This window comes from Belonocnema kinseyi, chromosome 10, assembly GCF_010883055.1.
Source record: "Belonocnema kinseyi isolate 2016_QV_RU_SX_M_011 chromosome 10, B_treatae_v1, whole genome shotgun sequence".
In the NCBI taxonomy this organism is placed as follows: domain Eukaryota; kingdom Metazoa; phylum Arthropoda; class Insecta; order Hymenoptera; family Cynipidae; genus Belonocnema; species Belonocnema kinseyi.
This window is the reverse complement of record NC_046666.1, coordinates 77642822-77661585: the sequence shown is the minus strand read 5'-3', so window position 1 is coordinate 77661585 and position 18764 is coordinate 77642822. Positions and strand designations below refer to the sequence as shown.

At 31.7% G+C, this 18764-nt stretch overlaps 1 protein-coding gene across 2 annotated transcripts in view; it reads left to right on the top strand.

Annotated features, from left to right (window-relative positions):
* The first annotated feature begins 3958 nt into the window (after positions 1 to 3958).
* Positions 3959 to 18764, top strand: part of LOC117181621 (alkaline phosphatase, tissue-nonspecific isozyme-like) — an 18573-nt gene continuing 3767 nt past the window's right edge. The window contains exons 1-7 of one of the 2 annotated variants that reach the window (XM_033374488.1): positions 3959 to 4039; positions 6495 to 6697; positions 7606 to 7798; positions 11385 to 11548; positions 11835 to 12182; positions 17199 to 17387; positions 17585 to 17783. In XM_033374488.1, the coding sequence (XP_033230379.1) occupies positions 3964 to 4039; positions 6495 to 6697; positions 7606 to 7798; positions 11385 to 11548; positions 11835 to 12182; positions 17199 to 17387; positions 17585 to 17783 (1372 nt within the window). In that variant the 5' untranslated portion in view covers positions 3959 to 3963. The remainder of the gene's footprint in view (positions 4040 to 6494; positions 6698 to 7605; positions 7799 to 11384; positions 11549 to 11834; positions 12183 to 17198; positions 17388 to 17584; positions 17784 to 18764) is intronic. The other variant, XM_033374489.1, reaches the window with a different exon arrangement.

Genomic DNA, 18764 nt, shown 5'->3' with positions numbered 1-18764 from the left:
AATTCAAAAAGAGCATTTTCAAAATTTTTGGCACCAAGTTTTTTTAGATTTGAAAATTGTATGCACAGCTATTCGTAATATTTAGAATGTCCAATAATTTACTGCAATGACGTTTTTCAGTCAAATGAAAATTATCAGAGTTATAGCATTTATAAAATTTGAAAAATCTATCGAAAATCAAAATTTTATGCCAAAAAACGCACGATACGAAAAAAAGTCAAAAAAAGAAAAACGTTTCTTCTTGAAAGCCCTAGAAGACTATCAAAACGACTTTTTGAATTCTCTTGAAAAATCGAAAATTCAAATTTTTATTTTTACAAGATAATGAAAAATCAAACTTTCCATTTTGTGGTCAAACTATGCAGGACAACAAAAAGATAAATTACCAAAGTTGTGATCCCAAAAAAGATCTACAAATTTTATTATAATTACTTCTTGATAGAACGCGCAGTTTTTGTTTTATTCGTAAAAAATAACATTGCAAATATAAAAATTACATTTTCTGGGAAAACGACCCATTACTAAAAGAGATTATTTAACAAAAATGGTAAACCTAGCACATCTACACATTTTTGTGAAACACTTTTTGACAGGACGCGTAGCTTTGGTTTTATTCATAAAAATTACATTAATAATAAAAATAAAAAAATTGTGGAAAAACGATAAAAGGTACGAAAACAAATTGATAGAAAAAAATTATTCAAACAAAAAAGAGATACAAATTTGTTATAATTTATTATATTGCCGTCCAAACTAAAAAGATACATATAAGTGAAATTTTTATGAAAAATGAGTTTTTGGTATCGTTGAATTCGTGAGAGAAAGCTGCATCTAACGGCGTTAATAAAATCTATGATTTATTATTAATATTTATTGCAAAACAGGATTGTTTATAGATGAGAAATGTCAAAAAAGTTGAGAAATACAACAGAAACAGATACACAAAGCACTTTGTGTGTCCTAAAAGTTGTACAAAGAAGGCAATACGTCATCAGCATACACATGAAAAAGAACCTAAAGAACTTTGTGTCTTTTTTGCGTTGTAGAAGTGACCGAGTGCGACGCGAATTCAGAAACGAAAAGAATCGCTTGCCCTTACGTATTTTTTAGCCTTGTTAATTAGCTCGGACTCTGATCGGAAATCCACGGGAAATAAGTCCGGCCTGAATTCGGCTATACACAAGCGGCGATCGTTCGGATAAGTTCGGAACAGCCACTACTATCGGCGAGAAAACTATAGGCATCTGCGTTTGAAGCTTAACTACTCAGTCAAAAAAAAAATCCTAGCGCAACAAAAAAACATTCATTTAAAAGCTGAAAGTTTTCTACGTTAATGAGCTTGAAGACGTTTATATAAAAAAAATTTTGTGCTTAGCAGAATGAAAAATGTAAAAAAAGTAAGGATTCTCGGGTACATTTAAGAACAGGCAAGTGTAAAGCATTATTTCTTATACAAGGGGCGATGGGAAAATTTTGAAAAAAAATCATGAGTATGAGGAAAACTGGTGTGAACCAGTTGCAGTTGTGAAATTTAAAAATAATAAAAATTGTTGCTTAAAAGTACAAAAATGTGCAACTATATTATCTTCAGTTCTAATACAGATATTAAAGCGGTTCAAACAGCAAACTGTAATGAATAGGCTCTTATTTATTTTCAATCACCCGGAAGGATGCGTTGGTCTTCTTTTTTGTGAAAATCGCGATATTTTAGACATTTTTTTGTTGGAAAACAAGTGACACAAAAGAAGTGGGGCCCTTTTTTTACTAACGACCGCTGGTCCCTTTCTTCGACACGTGACCAGGTGCCATCCAAGCATTCAGAACCAGGGGTCGAAGAATGGCACCAGCGGTCAGCAGTAAGACACCCCCCCCCCCCTGCTTTCTGTTATTTGTTTTCTAACAAAAAAAATGTCTAAAAATATCGCTATTTTCACAAAAAAGGAGAGCAACACATCCTTCCGGGTGATTGAAAATAAAGCAGAGCCTATCCATTACAGTTTGCAGTTTGAATCGCTTTAATATCTGTATTAGAACTGAAGAAAATATAGTTGCACATTTTTGTACTTTTAAGCAACAATTTTTATTATTTTTTTAATGTCTCAACTGCAACTGGTTCACACCAGTCTTCCTCATACTCATGAATTTTTTCAAATTTTTCCCATCGCCTCTTGTCTAAGAAATAATGCTCTAAACTTGACTGTTCTTAAATGCACCCGAAAATCCTTAGTTTTTTTTACATTTTTCATTCTGCTAAGCACAAAATTTTTTTTATATGAACGTCTTCAAATTCATTAACGAAGAACACTTTCAGCTTTTACATGAATGTTTTTTTGTTGCGTTAGGATTTTTTTGGACTGAGTTGTTAAGCTTCAAAGGCAGATGCCTATACTTTTCTCGCCGATAGTAAATACACAGTGTACCTTACGTATGTTTTGATGCATTTTGAGGCTGCGCTCGAGCTCTTCGACAAAGGCGTCGTCCGCAAGTCACTTTGTGTTCTTTTTGCCTTGTAGTAAAACATCGCAAGTCCATTTTCTAACAGAAATTGTTTAAAAAATCAATTTCTTATTCCAAAAAATGAAAAAGCACATTATTTTTACCCAAATAACGTATCCTAAGTATCCAAAATTTTATTCGATATTAAAGTTCTTTGGGCAAGAAGTTTTTCTCGATTTTCTCAGTTCGAGTCAGATTGGACTTGTATATCTTTTTGGTTTGTACGGCAGTATAGTCTCACCATTTATGATTAAGAAAGTATTAGAATTATCCGAAATTTGACACCACAACCTTCAAATTTCGAATCTAACGACGCAAAATACGAAAAAAATTCTTGAGGAGAAGTTATAATTTATGACAAATACTACCAAATTCTTTTTAACAATTTTCCAATAGGACGCGTCATTTTGTTTTTATTAATCAAAAGTAGTATGCAGAAAATCAAGAATTCAAATTTTGAGCCAATGAACGGCAACATATATTAGGAAAAGTTTGTGAAGGATTTTCATCGTTTAAAAATTCCTACAACATTTCTTCGTACCATTTTTTTTACAGAAGTTCTCGTTTTTAGTTTACTTGTCGAAATTGATATTAAAAAATCTAAAATTCTAAGATTACGCCAAAAGACGCGAGAAAGGTAAAAAATCTGAAAGAAGACTTGTAGGATATTTTAGTTTATGAATAAAAATTAATATGAAACCAAAAACCCTATTTTTAGCGTAACAAAGCGACATAGAGAAAAATGTGCACATATTTCTTTATCTTAAAGCTACATTTGTTTGCACATAATCAGGTTTCGCACTAATAAACATTTTTTTATTAACTGAATGTTTATTATCACATCAACTGCCAGAGTCATGGGCGATTTTATGGTAGGGTTAATTATAAACTGTAGGCGTAGGCTGTAGTGTACCACAGCTTTTGCAAAGCTTTCTGAAACACATACAGCCTCCCTTCTTGCTTTGGGAATCGAACCCGCGCTAGCGCAGTGTGGCTATAATTTGATGGCGTTGAAACTTAATACAATCACGTCGTATGAGCCTCGATTATTCCCTAGTAATAAACATTGATCATATAAAATATCATTAACATAATTATGGTTCTATATTATAATATTTAAATAAATACATGTTACGCATTATCCCTAACCAGAGCTGTATTTTTGAGAAAGCTCATTTTTTGAGAAAGAATATTTTTTATACTTTTGAAATTACACTTTAGTAAAGCGAATGTCTGCTAAAGTTTTGAAACTTCTGAGTTTAAAACATTTTTGTAATTTTTGTATGCTGAATTGAAAATTTGGAAAAATATTTGTTTTTTTATTATGTTTCTTCGAATGCAATTATGCTTTTCATTTTAGGGGAATTTGTCGGATAAAAAAAATTAATTTAAGCCCCAGTTTTGACACGTTACTGTCGAGCCAGCATGCACATCGCGCACATCATATGACCCCGGAAGTGAAAGAGAATGAGTGAAGCGATCGTCTCGTGCGTCAAAATTAGTATATTACTGCTTTTTCTACCAACTGTCAGCACTATAGAAGGTATGTGACGAGAAAATTTTTGTTTATTTGAATTGATAATAAATAACTCCAAATTTTGCTTCTCAATATTGTATTTTTGTATCAATAATGATGAAGATATTGTAAATCCAATAAGGGCATGTGATATCAGACATGAGTGGGTAATATCTTTGGGCATTTGACTAATAACCGATTCCTACTTTATCGACATATATGTTGGATTTTATTAATTTCATACGGAATGAGATATCAAGCTAAAAGTTTGGGAATATAAAGAAAATGGACTAAGGAACGCTTGTGTGCTAATACATTTTTACAACTACAACAAAATTCATCCAAAAATGACTTTTTTGTAATTGTAAAAATATATTATTACATAAACGTTCCTTAGTCCTTTTTCTTTATTTTCCCAAAGTTTCAGGCTTATATATCATCTCGTGTAGAGATCGAAAGGCGGTAACTTACGTCAGAAACGCCGGTAACTTACCGATAAGTGACCGGTAAGTTCTCGAGCGATTTTTTGTGAGGATTCGCGAGAATTTAAATGTTTCACCGAAATAAATGTAAAGTTTTTAGTTCAAATGGTTTTGAATATTTTTCTAATTATTAACAGTTGGTAACATTGGTATCATTAAACTTTCCCCGAAGGTCAGATTTGATACAAAAAAGTAGAAAAATTTCAAACAGCATTACAGACCTACATTTTTTAAAATGATTATCGATCTTGTTTTACTAAATGTTAGTAATAATAATTTGGATTTATTAGACACAGAATTTTATTACATTTCGTGTTATAATGTGGAAAGGTTTTTAAAGTTTTTTTTTTCATTTTTTAAAAAAGAAATTAGTCAAAAAGAATATTATTTACGAATATTGATCAGACTGAGTAAGATAATGTCTGAACAACAAGGAATAGTTATGAATCACAACATTGATATTTAATATCCACTGTGTGGATATATAAAACATTGCATCCTAACCTACTGACTGCTAGTCTGCTACACTAAAAGTTCAGGTTAATGCACAGGAAGAGGTGGCTCATGCCGCCCCGTATGACATTTTTTAGTCAAATCAAAATTTCACCTATTTCGGTGTTACAATTATATATATTAATCTGTTGAAAACTTAAGATCTAATAAATAAGCTATCTAAATAACCACCGGAAAAACATCTAATATGTGATTTTCCGTAATTCTTGAACCTTCTAAACAAATGAAAAATAGCTGAATACAGATCTTAAAATTTTTACTTTCTGTTTTTCCAGATTTATTCAACATTAAGCGAAACATTTTCAAAAAAGAAGTTTGATCATGTTTTTCCTGATATTAATACAAAAAACATTTGCAAAATAAATGATAACCTACGAGAAAATTAAGTGACTCATCTTACCCCCTATGCTCATCTCGCCCCACCCTACCTTAATTCCTTCTAACTGTACCGACAGATTACCTCACAGAGATGTCTTCTATTACCCAAAAGTATTCAATTTTTGAGATTATTTAATTCCTTTTAATAAGTTCACAAAATATGTGTAATCAATTGTTTTAATTCCTTCATGTGGAATATAAGTTCTGAAAATTTAATTTTATTCAATTGAAGTCTGAACATTATTTTAATTCACACATTTAAATTGATTTTTTTAATGCATTTTTTAAGGTGTTTAAATAAAATATTAAAAGATAAATTTGAATATTTTTCGAATGTATAAGTTATGAAAAGATTTAATAATGAAAAATAGGTTAAAAAAATTCTTCCGTTAAATTTTACTCAGTCAATTGAGAGGAATAGGATTTGCACTTTGTCTGTTCCCGTTGGGGGATTTTTATACGGAGGAAAAATCGCGTATTCATAGGAATACAATTTCTTAATTTTTCTGAATTCAACGCTTATTACCCGGTTCTGAAAAATATTAAGTATATTGTATATAAAACTAATAACTAATTTTAATTTATAATGTTTTTTGCTATTTAGGTTTATGTGTATTGAGTATAAATGTTATTTAGCTTAAATAACAAAAAATAATAGTAAAAGATAAAGATTCTCGTAAATTCTCGCATTCTCGGTAACATGCGGTAACCTTCTTCGTTACGTTCTCCAAACCTTTGTTACCGAGAATTTTCTAACTCTAATAGCGTGTGGAAAGGGTATAGTCAAAAAAATTTCGATAAGGCAGGGATCTGAGTAGTGTCACATGCCCTTAATTTTTAGGTATAAAATATGAAAATATAAAATATATGAACTTTGAACTAAAGAATACTTTGTCTTACTTGAATTAATTGTAGTTTCTTTGACCAGCATATTAGTACAATATTTGTTTAAAGAAACATTTTTTCTGCAGGGTATAAGGTAAAATGTACCAATTGGCAAGGCTTGCCATTTTTTTAAATCATGGACAATTAGTGCCTTTACCATATGCAATTTTTGGTTAAAATATATTTGTTTTGGTTTCAATTTATATTACAATTTTAATACACAGATAGTAAACATTGGCATCGCCTTGCTGAAGAAGAACTTACAGAGTCTCTATCTTACAAATGGAATACAAATATTGCAAAAAATGTGATAATATTCGTGGGAGATGGTATGAGTCCAGATACCATAACAGCTAGCAGGATTTTTAAGAATGGCGAAACCAGCTATCTTTCATGGGAAAAGTTTCCCCATATTGGTCTACTTAAGGTACATTATTTATATAGAAATGTAAGTTATTATAAATTTTTTATTTTGAAATTCAACCTTTAGTTCTAAAATCATATCCTTCAAAATGTAATCCCGATAACAAGCGTTGAATTCAGAAAAATTGAGAATTTGTATTCCTATGAATACGCGATTTTTCTTCCGTCTAAAAATTCCCCAACGGGAACGAAAATAGTGCAAACCCTATTCCTCTCAATCGACTTAGTAAAATTTAACGAAAACATTTATTTAACCTATTTTTCATGATTAAATCTTTTTATAACTTATAAATTCGAAAAATATTCAAATATATATTTATTTATATATTAATAATTTATTTAAACGTCTTAAAAAATGCAACAAAGAAATCTATGCAAATGTGCGAATTTAAATAATTTGAACTCTAGAGAGGCGCAGAGTTGAATTGGTGAGAATTAAAATTTCAGAATTTACATTCCGCATGAAGGAATTGAAACAACTTATTACACATATTTTGTGAACTTATTAGAAGGAATTAAATAAAATCAAAATATGACCACTTCTCAGGAATAAAAAATATCTCTGTGAGGTGCGTTACCGGTACAATTACAAGGAGATAAATATATTGAAAACACATTCTCTTTGGGAGAATAGAAAAATGTGTGGCGGTCGCTATGGAAATAGAAGTGAATAAGTTTAGGCGGTATCTTATTCTTATTGTGGCATTTTAGACAGATGGAAAAAGTCGAACATTCAAAATAATAGAATAATCTTCACTTTTGCGCTGAAATCCGAAAATATTAATTTTTCTCTATTCTACGTTTATTACCGAGATGCTTTCTCCTTTCGATCAGTAATTGTTCATCATTTTTCACTAATAATATTTTAATGCTAAGAAGTATTTAAATAAATTCTTTCATTTTTATTCTCAGACCTACAACACAAATAAACAAGTCCCAGATTCTGCATCAACAGCGACAGCAATTTTTGGTGGTGTTAAAACGAACTTTAAGGTGGTTGGGGTGGATATGAATGTACCCTTAGCTGATTGTGAAGCGAGCTTGAATACCGACTTTCATGTTCAATCAATAATCAGTTGGGCTCAAGAAGTCGGTAAATCTACAGGTACATCATTGAAAATTTGAAAATCAATAGAATGTTGTAATGCACTTTCGTATCACCTGGAAAATTTATTTTTCAAATAAAAAATAAGTGGTCTTAAAACGTATCAGTAAACTGATAAAATTAGGTCGGCAGTATAGGTATTTGACTGTGTCACATACCTTCGAAGTTTTTCATAATCCTTTGAGGACATGAGACACTTATTCGATTCCTACTTTACCTACATTTTTTGGATCATACCCAACCACACAAAATTAGATATAGAGCTGATAGTTTGTGGAAATGTAGAAAAGAAATTAAGAAGCGTTAATGTCCTAATAAATGTTTACTACTATAAAAGAATTTTACAATAGTATTTTTTTTAATTGCAAAATTTTATGAGAACAAACGTTCCTTGGTCACTTTCCTTTATTTATTTTTTCAATCTTTCAGTTAGATATCTCATCTCGCGTGGAATGGTATGATTGGGTATGATCCACAAAAAATATCGGTTAAGTAGGTATCGGATCAGTGTCAAGTGCCCTTAATGAAAACCTTATGAAAATTTTCTAAGAAACGACTTATGCTGTAAAAGGTGCCAACATTATAAGTAGGCAGACAACGATCGGTTTATATTTTCTTCAAATTTAAATAGTTTAACGCGATATTTAATTTTGTTTAAAAACAAGAATACCACTTGCCCGCAAGGGCATCTGACTCTTATCCGATTCCTACCTTACCGATATTTTTTTTTGGACCATATCAATTCGACATGAAGTGAAATATCGAGCTAGAAGTGCTAATGAATTTTGACAATTATAAACCAAATTTGTGGAGAAATTTTTTTTGTAGTTGTAAAAATTGTACTATTGGATTAAAAAATAACTTAATTTGTTGAAAATTCAACTGCTTTGTAACAAAAATTTGTGTTTTTTACTTGAAAATTCTACAATTTGGTAGAAATTTTCTTATATTCTTGATCAACAATTTATTTTTGTTTCAAAAAATATCTCTTGGTAGAAGCTTCATATTTTTTGATTGCTTATCCAACTATTTTGTAGAAAATTCGTATCTTTGGCCGACCTCTACTGTTTCTGATTTAAAATAACAACATTTTTTGGTTCAAATATCAACTTTGTTATAAAATGATGGATTCATCATTTTAATCGAAATTTCCTCGCTTCGGTTGAAAATTTAAATATTTTGTTCAATATTAGTTTTTTTGTTTGTTTGAAAATGCATCTTTTTGGCAGAAATTTTATCTTTTTTTATTATAAATGCAATTGTTTGGATCTCTATAAATATAAAAATAATTTTTTTACCACAGAATATCAGTGACTGAATTGTAGGTATACGAATCAGCTATTTTGTTGGGATAAATCAGTAAAGCCTAGTAAAATGTATCAGTGAAAATAACTTATTCATAGCTAAACTTCAATCACTGAAATTGGTAAAAAATTGAACTGTTTCAAATCTAGAGATTTAAAAATTAATCTTTGTTGATTAAGGATTCAAATTTTTTTATTTTACTTGAAATGTTAGGAATTGGAATTCGAATCGAACGTTTCTCAAATTGTGGTCTGACGAAACGTCTCCTTATGTAATGAAGCCTTTAATTTCTCTGTGAAACATTTTTGATATTGATTGACTCACGTCGCTACTTCGATACAAATATTGTGAAAAAATTATCGAAATCCCTGTTCGAAAATCCTGCGAGCTTGAAGCGTCACATTCTTCAATCCGCTTAAACAAACACTACATTTGCTTTACTGACTAATAAAGTATCTAGGACACAGCTGGCGAAAAGTCAAATTACGATTTCTAAGAGAGAGATTTCTTAATTTTATATTATCGAAAAGCAGCAGCCAGTCGTAACCAGATTTCACTAAAAAAATACAGTTTTGCTTAAAATATAAAAAAGATAGTAATGAATAATGTCAAAACAAATTGATAAGTATGTACATAACTTGGTAGCCTATTCACAAGTGAAAGAAACATAGATGTGAATTAGATAGACGCATAACCGAAGGCAAGAAGGTTATCGGTAGAGGAGGACCTATTCTCACAAGCAAAAATATATTAAATAAATGAACTAAAAAGGCCATACATAATTCTGTATCTAAACCAACTTTACTATACGGTAGCGAGACGTGAACCTATGAGGAAAAGGATCAAAGTAAACCGTGGCGGACCGAAGGAACCTAATGGAGCCTCTACAAAGTACCCGTAAGGACCCCATTGGGTCCCCATTCGGTTCCTTTTTAAAAAACTCAAAAAGCAGCAAGATCGACTTTTAAACTGTTGAAATTCGGATTCTACGTTAAATTTTTTATTGGAAAATCGCGGAGTAATCGAAATACTGTTTTCTGCAGCGGTATAAAGTTAAAAAATATATATAAGTTCTATAACGCCTGTTGACTGCTACAAACAGATGATGCGTTTAAAGTGTAGCAGTCAACAGGCGTTATACGTCTTCTATTTTTTTAAACTTTTTACCGTTGCAAACAAAACTATTGCGATTATTCTGAGATCTTCTATAGGGAATTTGAACTTAGAATCCGAATTTCAACAATTTAAAAGTTGATTTTGCTGTTTTTTTTTTGTTGAGTTTGTCAAAAAGGAACCGAATGGGGACCCAATGGGGTCTTTATAGGTACTTTGTAAAGGCTCCATTCGGTTCCTTCGGTCCGCCAGGGAAATTAACGCGATTAACATCAAATTCCTAAGTGAGTAATGAGACAATCCTGGAATAATATGACGTAGAGGAGACACTAATTGAAATATGTAAAAGAAATTCTTTGAGATGACTTGGGCATGTTGAAGAAAATGAAAGATGAACGAATAAAGAAGAAAGTGTATCAAGGTAAAGTAAACGGCTGTGTGCCCAGAGGCAGACCACGGACAGAATTTTTGGAATATGTATATAAGACTCTAATTCGAAGTGACATAAGAAGCCATAGAAAAACGAGACCTTGCATAAAAAAATGCATGGACGTGAAGGAAGCTAGAGAGGTATGTCAAGGCAGAAAAGCGTAATTAAAAATATTTTATAAAAAGAGTGTCAGTAGAGTGAATGACGCCTGAAACAAAAGAGCTTGTATACTAATGGGCCCGAGTGGGGAGCCTCACATGATCACTTTGTGAGGTTCTTCACTCGGAGTGATCGCTAGTGAGATTGATCAACAACCTGGATCGGAGCAGTATTGCGGAACAATCGTGTTCTTTAAATAGATAACACGGGAATTCTATATCAATATAAAATTCTATACCCCCTCCCCACATGACTCTAGAAACAGACTTAACTACACTCAGTTTTATTAAATTACTGGTTTCTCAATCCAGTTAGAAAGTTTCAGGAACGATTCAAAAACTTGTTAGATTTTTATGTTTTTTAAACGAAAAATTAGGCATGTTAAAGTATGGTATTTCGTCTTAAATATTAATGTGTCGGGAAATTTAAATTGTAACTAACTTCTGTGGTCCTACAATTTTCGATAAATTTGATAGTTTTAATTGTTTTTATAAAATTACATACGATCTTGTTAAAAGAAAATATTGTGTTTGAAATTTAAGTTCGAATAAAAATGGAGTGTTAATTAATTTTTTAAAGGATTTGTTACCACTACTAGAGTAACGCATGCAACTCCAGCTCCTCTATATGCACATTGTCCAGATAGGAGATGGGAATGCGAAGCTAAAAAACCTGCAAATGCAGAAAAATGTAAAGACATTGCAAGGCAATTAATAGAAAATGAACCTGGAAAAAGTATTAAGGTCTGTACATAAAATATCATGTGGATTATACACGCCAGTTGAAAAAATAACTTTAATAAATAACAGTTAAATTATGTTTCTTAATAATCTTGGTAATTTTTTATAAGGCTAAAAACGTAGTGAAGAATATTAATTTGAAAAACTTTCCAATTATCAAATAAAGAACAAATAAAAGATTTTTCAAATTTCTTTCAAAAAATAAAGATTCTAAACTTATTATTAATACGAGAACTCTCGTAACTACTGGTAAACAATTATTGCTAATATTAAACTGAATTCTTATCAGGTGATCATGGGTGGAGGAAGACAAATGTTACAATCTTTACTGAATGGCACAGCTTCGGATCCAATAGATAAATGGGCATGTCGTAGCAAAGATGGTAGAGATCTCATTGAAAAATGGAGACAAGATAAAAAATCTAGGAAAATCTCTTTCGAGGTTGTTCAAAATAATGAAGAACTTTCTAAAGTCGATTATGAAAAGACTGAATTTTTGTTTGGGATATTTGCAAATGGACACATTGCAATGGATTGGCAGCGTGATAAGAGTCCGAAAGGACAACCAAGTTTAGAAGAAATGACAGCTGCAGCCATAAAGATTTTAGATAAATCTGATAAAGGTTATCTCCTCGTGGTAAGCTTTCTTACATTTCTAACTACAAAATAAATTAAATTTATGGCTTAAAATAAAAGAATCAATCTTTTCAATTTGTTAATACGTAAAATTCGTTCAAACTTAAAAGATCCTATTTTCAATATTAAAAACTGATTTAAACCTTAAAGTTTTATGGCCGTCTTTCAAAATGAGATGTCAAAAAATGGAATGTACCTTAATCAGATTTGAATCTTCCTATATTTGGAAATCATAAGCTTGAAAAGGAAAATTTTTTAAATTTGAGTACTATTCAAATTTAAATCTTAAAATCTTTACAGTATTCTATTACTATTTAGTTTTTTTTTAAATGCACGCTTTTAATTAATATTCGAATCGATTATAATACTGCAATACTTTGAAAAGTAGATTAGTCTCTCGATTTCAAATATTAAATTTTTTTTGTATTCGATGTTCTTTATTTTTGAATTTAAGGTATAAAGTACTTATACGTCTGGTCACTCATCTGTCCAAACTACAAATTTAAAATGAAAGCAGCTGTGAGTTCAATCTCGAGTATTTCCACTTTGTATTTATAAGTTTATGGTGCTCCTCTAATGGAAAATAATTTTCTTCCTCTTGAAGGAATTAAAAAGTAAGATTTTTTTGCAAAAAGCAGTTTATTCAAATCGATTCAAAATCGATTCGTCTCAAATAAAAGAATTTTTTCTGTTCTTAAACATTTTTTAATTATGTTGACAAAAAACGTTAAAAGGTAAAAAACGATTTTTCAAATATTGCAAATGATTAGCTTCCTTAATGTTTAATAAAATTTACGGATATCATAGGTCAATTCATTTGTCTCGAATCAAGCTTCAGATATTAGTGATAAAAAAGTTCGCAAAATATCATCAATATATCTGCAAAAATCTTTAAAATATCGCTTTAAAAAAAGTGTGACTTCCTGACACACACGCCCAATTATCCGATGCATTATACATTTTATTATCCGATACATTATATTAGACATTTTTTATTTGAGGAATGTTCAATTAAACTAATTTAAAAAGTTTATAAATCTTTACAATTAGAGTTTTAATAGTAACAGCTTTAAGAACATTTTTCAAATATTCAAGATTGAAAGATATCACTTATGATGAGCTAAAAGATAGAAAAATCAAGTCCAATATTTTAAAGTGAAGTAGAAAAAATATCTCTTCAGTGTCTGCCCAACAAGTTTTTTATTTGGACACTTACGAAGATTTCAGTATATTTAGAAATCGATTTACCAACCATATTAATTTGCCATGTTTTAAAATGAAAGGATGTCTTGAAGTACTGTAGTCAATACAAAATAATTCGCGAAAATAGTTATTTTTGTCTATATAATAAAATATGCATGTTTGTTGTGCATATATTTTAAAAACATTTTTGAAATTTTGTTTTAGCATGAATGCATTTCTAGCGAGTTTTACATCTCATATACATATATTATTTTAGGCGTTTTGAAAATTTGGTTGTTTTCGAAAATATGATTATTTAAAAGATTTTACTTTTTAGAGAATCGCAACCTGAAACGAAAATAGTTTCCAAAAAGTCTTTCAATCTTTGGTCTCTTATAAATTATTTATATGGTTAAATCCAGTGGTATAGTCGAGGCCGGACAGGCCCTGGTGCCTCCAGGGTACTTTAGTCGTAAGTCTGGCGGCGCTAAGCTCACAAAAAATTGTTCTAGTTAAAATTCAATGTTGAAAGAAAATCATGTTTCAGGTATATTGCAAAGTTGTAACTGGCATAAGACGAATTGTATCGGATTGTAATTGTATAAATTATTTTGACAAGTTCATGTGAATTTGAATTTCAAAAATGAAATGTGGTAGATTATAAAAAAATTGTCCAAATTTGTGTGAAAAATGTGATATTTTTTAATGTCATATTCGTATTTTACCTTTTTTTCTGATACAATTTCTTGTACTCTTTTGAAATTCGATGGAAATTTGAGATAAAGTGAAAAAATGACAAATTGAAGGTAGTTTTTCTGAAAATATTCAATGTCACCAAGGCGCTGGCACAGGGCAGAATATCATGGAATCTCTTTTAAAATCTTTATATTAAGAGGAATCTCGAAAAAAGCAAGAGAAAACAGTGGAATTTTGAATAAACTGACTTTTAAAATTTTCGGTAACGGATTCCGAAAGAGGAGGAAAAATTCTATCAGAATCAGAAAGAAAAAGATAAATACATATCTGCCGTGTAAGTTAAAGAGACACTTAAGTCTCATTTCTGACAAAAATGAGATTTTTGCATCAATTGATTCGCAAACGAATACTGCATCTGTCTACGCAAACGAGAATTCTGAAAAACACATAGATTTGACTCGAGGTCTTTTTAACTTATAAAAGGCTCGAGGCTCCGTCTTCAAAATACAATAAGGTCGAGATATTTTACATATAAGAAAGCCGCGTGTCAAGTCGCGGCTTTCCCCTCTGAATTTTTCACTATGAGCAACCGCATGTCGATTTTTTGTAGGAAACAAAAAAATGGTAAATTTTTTTACAGGATGAGACAAATATTCATCAATTTGTAATAATGACGTTAAAACATTTATAAAAAATTAATTCCATAATACTTTCTCGAGACAAAATCTTTCCCGTCGATTTTCTCCGCTCGAAGTTGAAGAGACATGAGGGTCTTTTTAACTTGTACGGCAGATGTATTCGATGAAAAATTATCACACCTCTCTAGTTTTCTCAGATTTTTCTGTTTTAAATCCTCTTATTTTCAAATAGCACATTGCAATATTACATTTTCTTAATCTCGTGATTTTGGCTTGCCAAGGTACAGTCAACGAGAAACTTTATACCCCAGCCAGGCTTGACGAGTGTCGGGGGGGGGGGGGGCATAACGGGGAGATTCTCTCCAGGCCAGGCGTTTTCATCAGTCTGAATTCTATATTTTCAAAATTACGTATAGTGGCCGTCAGTCCCACCCTCCGGGCTCGGATTTTCCTCTCGGCGGGTTTGACCCCAGCATTACGCATCTCCAAATTTTGTAAATATTTGTGGCTTCATATGAATATTAATAAATTCACAATAATTACTACACATCTCCAGGAACTCTGAAATCATATTTATAATTTTTCTGGTAACTTTACAAACATTTCCGGTAAATTTTAAGATATTTTTTGTAAGTTTCAACTAATTTTCAAAAATTCAATTTCCTTAGTTTGATACCAAGTCTGTCCTAAGTTTTCATCGTAATTCGGAGTTTTTATGAAAGTGCCGCCAGGCCACTTTGTTTTTTAGCTATACCACTGGTTAAATTAATAATACAGTGGCAGCCCTCTAGGGGGGAAGCCAGCCCGGGCCCAGCTCCTCGGCAGCCCCCCCGCTATGAAGACCCTTTCATTGTCATGCGATTTAAGGCTGTTTCAATTACTAAAATCCCAAAGACATGGCTCAATTCAATTCTAATTATCTGAATCATTTGCCTGATGTAATTTTAAGAAAATGAAAAAAAGTTGATACAAATCGGTTAACATTTCGAGTAATTAATCACATCTTTAAGCACATGCAAAATTACAGGAACTGTCAACTGGCATTGAAGATATTAACCGATTTTCATCAACTTTCTTTTCATTTGCTTAAAATCAGATTAGGAAATTGATTCAACTAATTAAAATTTAATTTATTAACATTTTAACACATATTAATTTTTCTCAACCGGCTTTAATTCTCTCGTGTGAAGCATGAAACCTCCCGCATGACCGGCAGTCAAGTATCCCCCTTGGGTTCTAGTAGAGCAGTGGTCGGCAAACTTTTTGCTTAATTTTCAGGTATGGTCAGGCTCCACCCGACTTAATTTTTTTCTACTATTTTTCGGTCTATTCATGTACCTTAGTGCGAGTTAGCTTACTCCAGCAAGGGTCTTTTGTCCACAGGAATGTCAAAGTAAGGAAATTTTAAAACTTTTAATTTTTCAATTAGCGATTTGAAAATAGCATTATCAGCATCTACGAATTTTTCCGATTCCAATGATATATTACTTGCCTACAAAAGTTAAAAATTTGAAGGAGTTTATAATCAAGAAACATCAGATTGACAGTCAATTTAATACTAAATACCTCTCAAACTTTCAACCTTTATAAACAAATTGCATGTCTTTGGAATCGGAACTATACGTAGATTCCAAATATATTACTTTTAAGTCACTGATCGCAAAATTACGAATTTTTTAATCTCACATTTTTGTCCCATTTTCTAACAAAGGACCCCTGAGGAAAGGGGAAAAAATGGTAGGGTGGCAGCCGTGCCCCTCCCTGTAAACTGCAAAAAAAGTTTGGGAATCGCTGACCGATGTCAGCGATTCCCAAACTAGTGCCGACGGTTGGGGGAAGCCAGCCAGGGCCCAGAGATCCTCGGCAGCCCCCCCCCCCCCCGCTATGAGAACCCTTTCATTGGCATGCGATTTAAGGCTGTTTCAATAACTAAAATCCTAAAGACGTGGCCCAATTCAATTCTAATTATCTGAATCATTTGCCTGATGTAATTTTAAGAAAATGAAAAAAAAGTTGATGAAAATCGGTTAACATTTCGAATAATTAAGCACATCTTTAAGTACATGCAAAATTACAAGAACTGTCAACTGGCATTGAAGTGAAGCATGAAACCTCCCGCATGACCGACAGTCAAGTATCCCCCTTGGGTTCTAGTAGAGGGAAAAAAATGGTAGGGTGGCGGCCCTGCCCCTCCCTGAAAACTGCAAAAAAAGTTTGGGAATCGCTGACCTATGTTACGTCTTTCGTACACGCTTATTTCCATTTGCGCAGTTTCGGCACCTTCCCACTACGGTCCCTGTACACTCACCTCCGCGTTAGTGGCTATGATCAATTAAAAAAAAGACTAGAAGAGCAAGAAGCCCTCCTTGGCTTGAATTGAGTATTTTAGCATGACGTCATGGGAATAGGTCATACGTTTTTTTCGAGAAAATATTTTACACGTCAAAGTAAAAAATTTACGCATAATATTTCTTTAAAATAAAATAAAATATAAATTTCAGGTTAGTGGCACTCTGACCGCAAATTCTGAACATTTGCTTTTATTTCGTGAAACTGAAAGGTCTTCAGCTTATAAATGGATGAAGATACAGAATGGCGCAAATGGATTCTACACGTTTACTATTACGTTTGAAAGATTTTCTCCAAATTCGCGTGTGCAGTTGCTGTACTATATATTAAACTTCCTCAAGGTTGACCTTTTCAGCAAGTCTAGCATTTAGTAGCGGTACATCATGCTACAACTCACTATTCCGCAAAATATTGGAGCCATTTTTGACTCTAATATACGTATTTTTTAGTTAGCAAATTGTCGTACGTCAATCAAAACCTTGGGAAAACATTGAGATGCATATAATGTCAAGTTTTGAATATTTTCTCACAATTGCAGGTAGAAGGTGGTCTTATCGACTTTGCCCATCACAGAGGTCATGCTGCTCAAGCTTTGTTGGAAACTGTCAGGTTCTCAGAGGCCATAAATGCTACTCTGAAATTAGTTAATACCGAAGAGACTTTGGTCATAGTAACGAGCGATCATACGCATTCAATGGCTTTCAATGGATACAGTGAACGAGGCTCGTCCATTCTTGGTATGAATCTTAATCTGAAAAATTCGATTAATAAAATAGGAAAAATTTTCCTCTAAAACCAAATCATAAAATTTGATACGTCCATTAACAAAATTTCTCTTCAGTGATCATAAAAATTAACTCCTCGTTTAAATCTAATTTATATTAGGGAATAAAACAGGCACGTCAAAAGGGGCGCTACAGCTCTACTCTGGCGACATTTTTTTCAGGGTTCCAGGCCTCGCAGACCGGCCCCTATATTCAGTTAAGGTTCCTAAAGTAACCTATTTTCAATATTCAGTCCCTATGGCTTCCCAATTTGAGCCAGGCACTGTTAAAATTCTTTGAAATAATGCAGGGTGCTTATAAAGATTCTGAGAAATTTGTAATAAATTTCAATAATTTGAAAGAGTTTTAAAGATTTTAGGCCATTTTTTTAAATTCTAAGGCATTTTCAGAAGTTTTTAATTTGAAGTATTTTAGGAAATTTGAAAAAAAAAAAATCAAAGAAATTTAAAAAAGTTAATTTCATGTAATTTTAAAGCTTTTAAAATATTTTAGGATAGAGAATTTTCTACAATTTCTGAAGATATGGAACGATTTCACCTGTCTTATGAGGTTTTGAAATATTTAAAAAGATTTCACTTTATTTCATGAGATTTCCCAGGATTTTAATGATTTTAAGGGCATGTGACACAGCTAAATACTTATATTACCGACCACAGTTTTTCAGTTCACTGAATGTTTTTTTGAACCTAAGAACTTTTTTTGTAAGTAAAATATCGAGCTGAAACTTCGGGATATGTATTAGAGTGCAATGAAGTACGTTTAGGTACTGCATTTTGGTAGAAACTTCACTGAAAATTATTTCATCTTTTTTCTTAACCTCAACATTTTTTTAACGTTCGAACTTTTTTTATACATAAAATATCGGTCTCAAACTTGGAGAAATGCAAGAGCCGAAAGAAAACTACGTTTAAGTACAAAGCTTAATAATAAAAG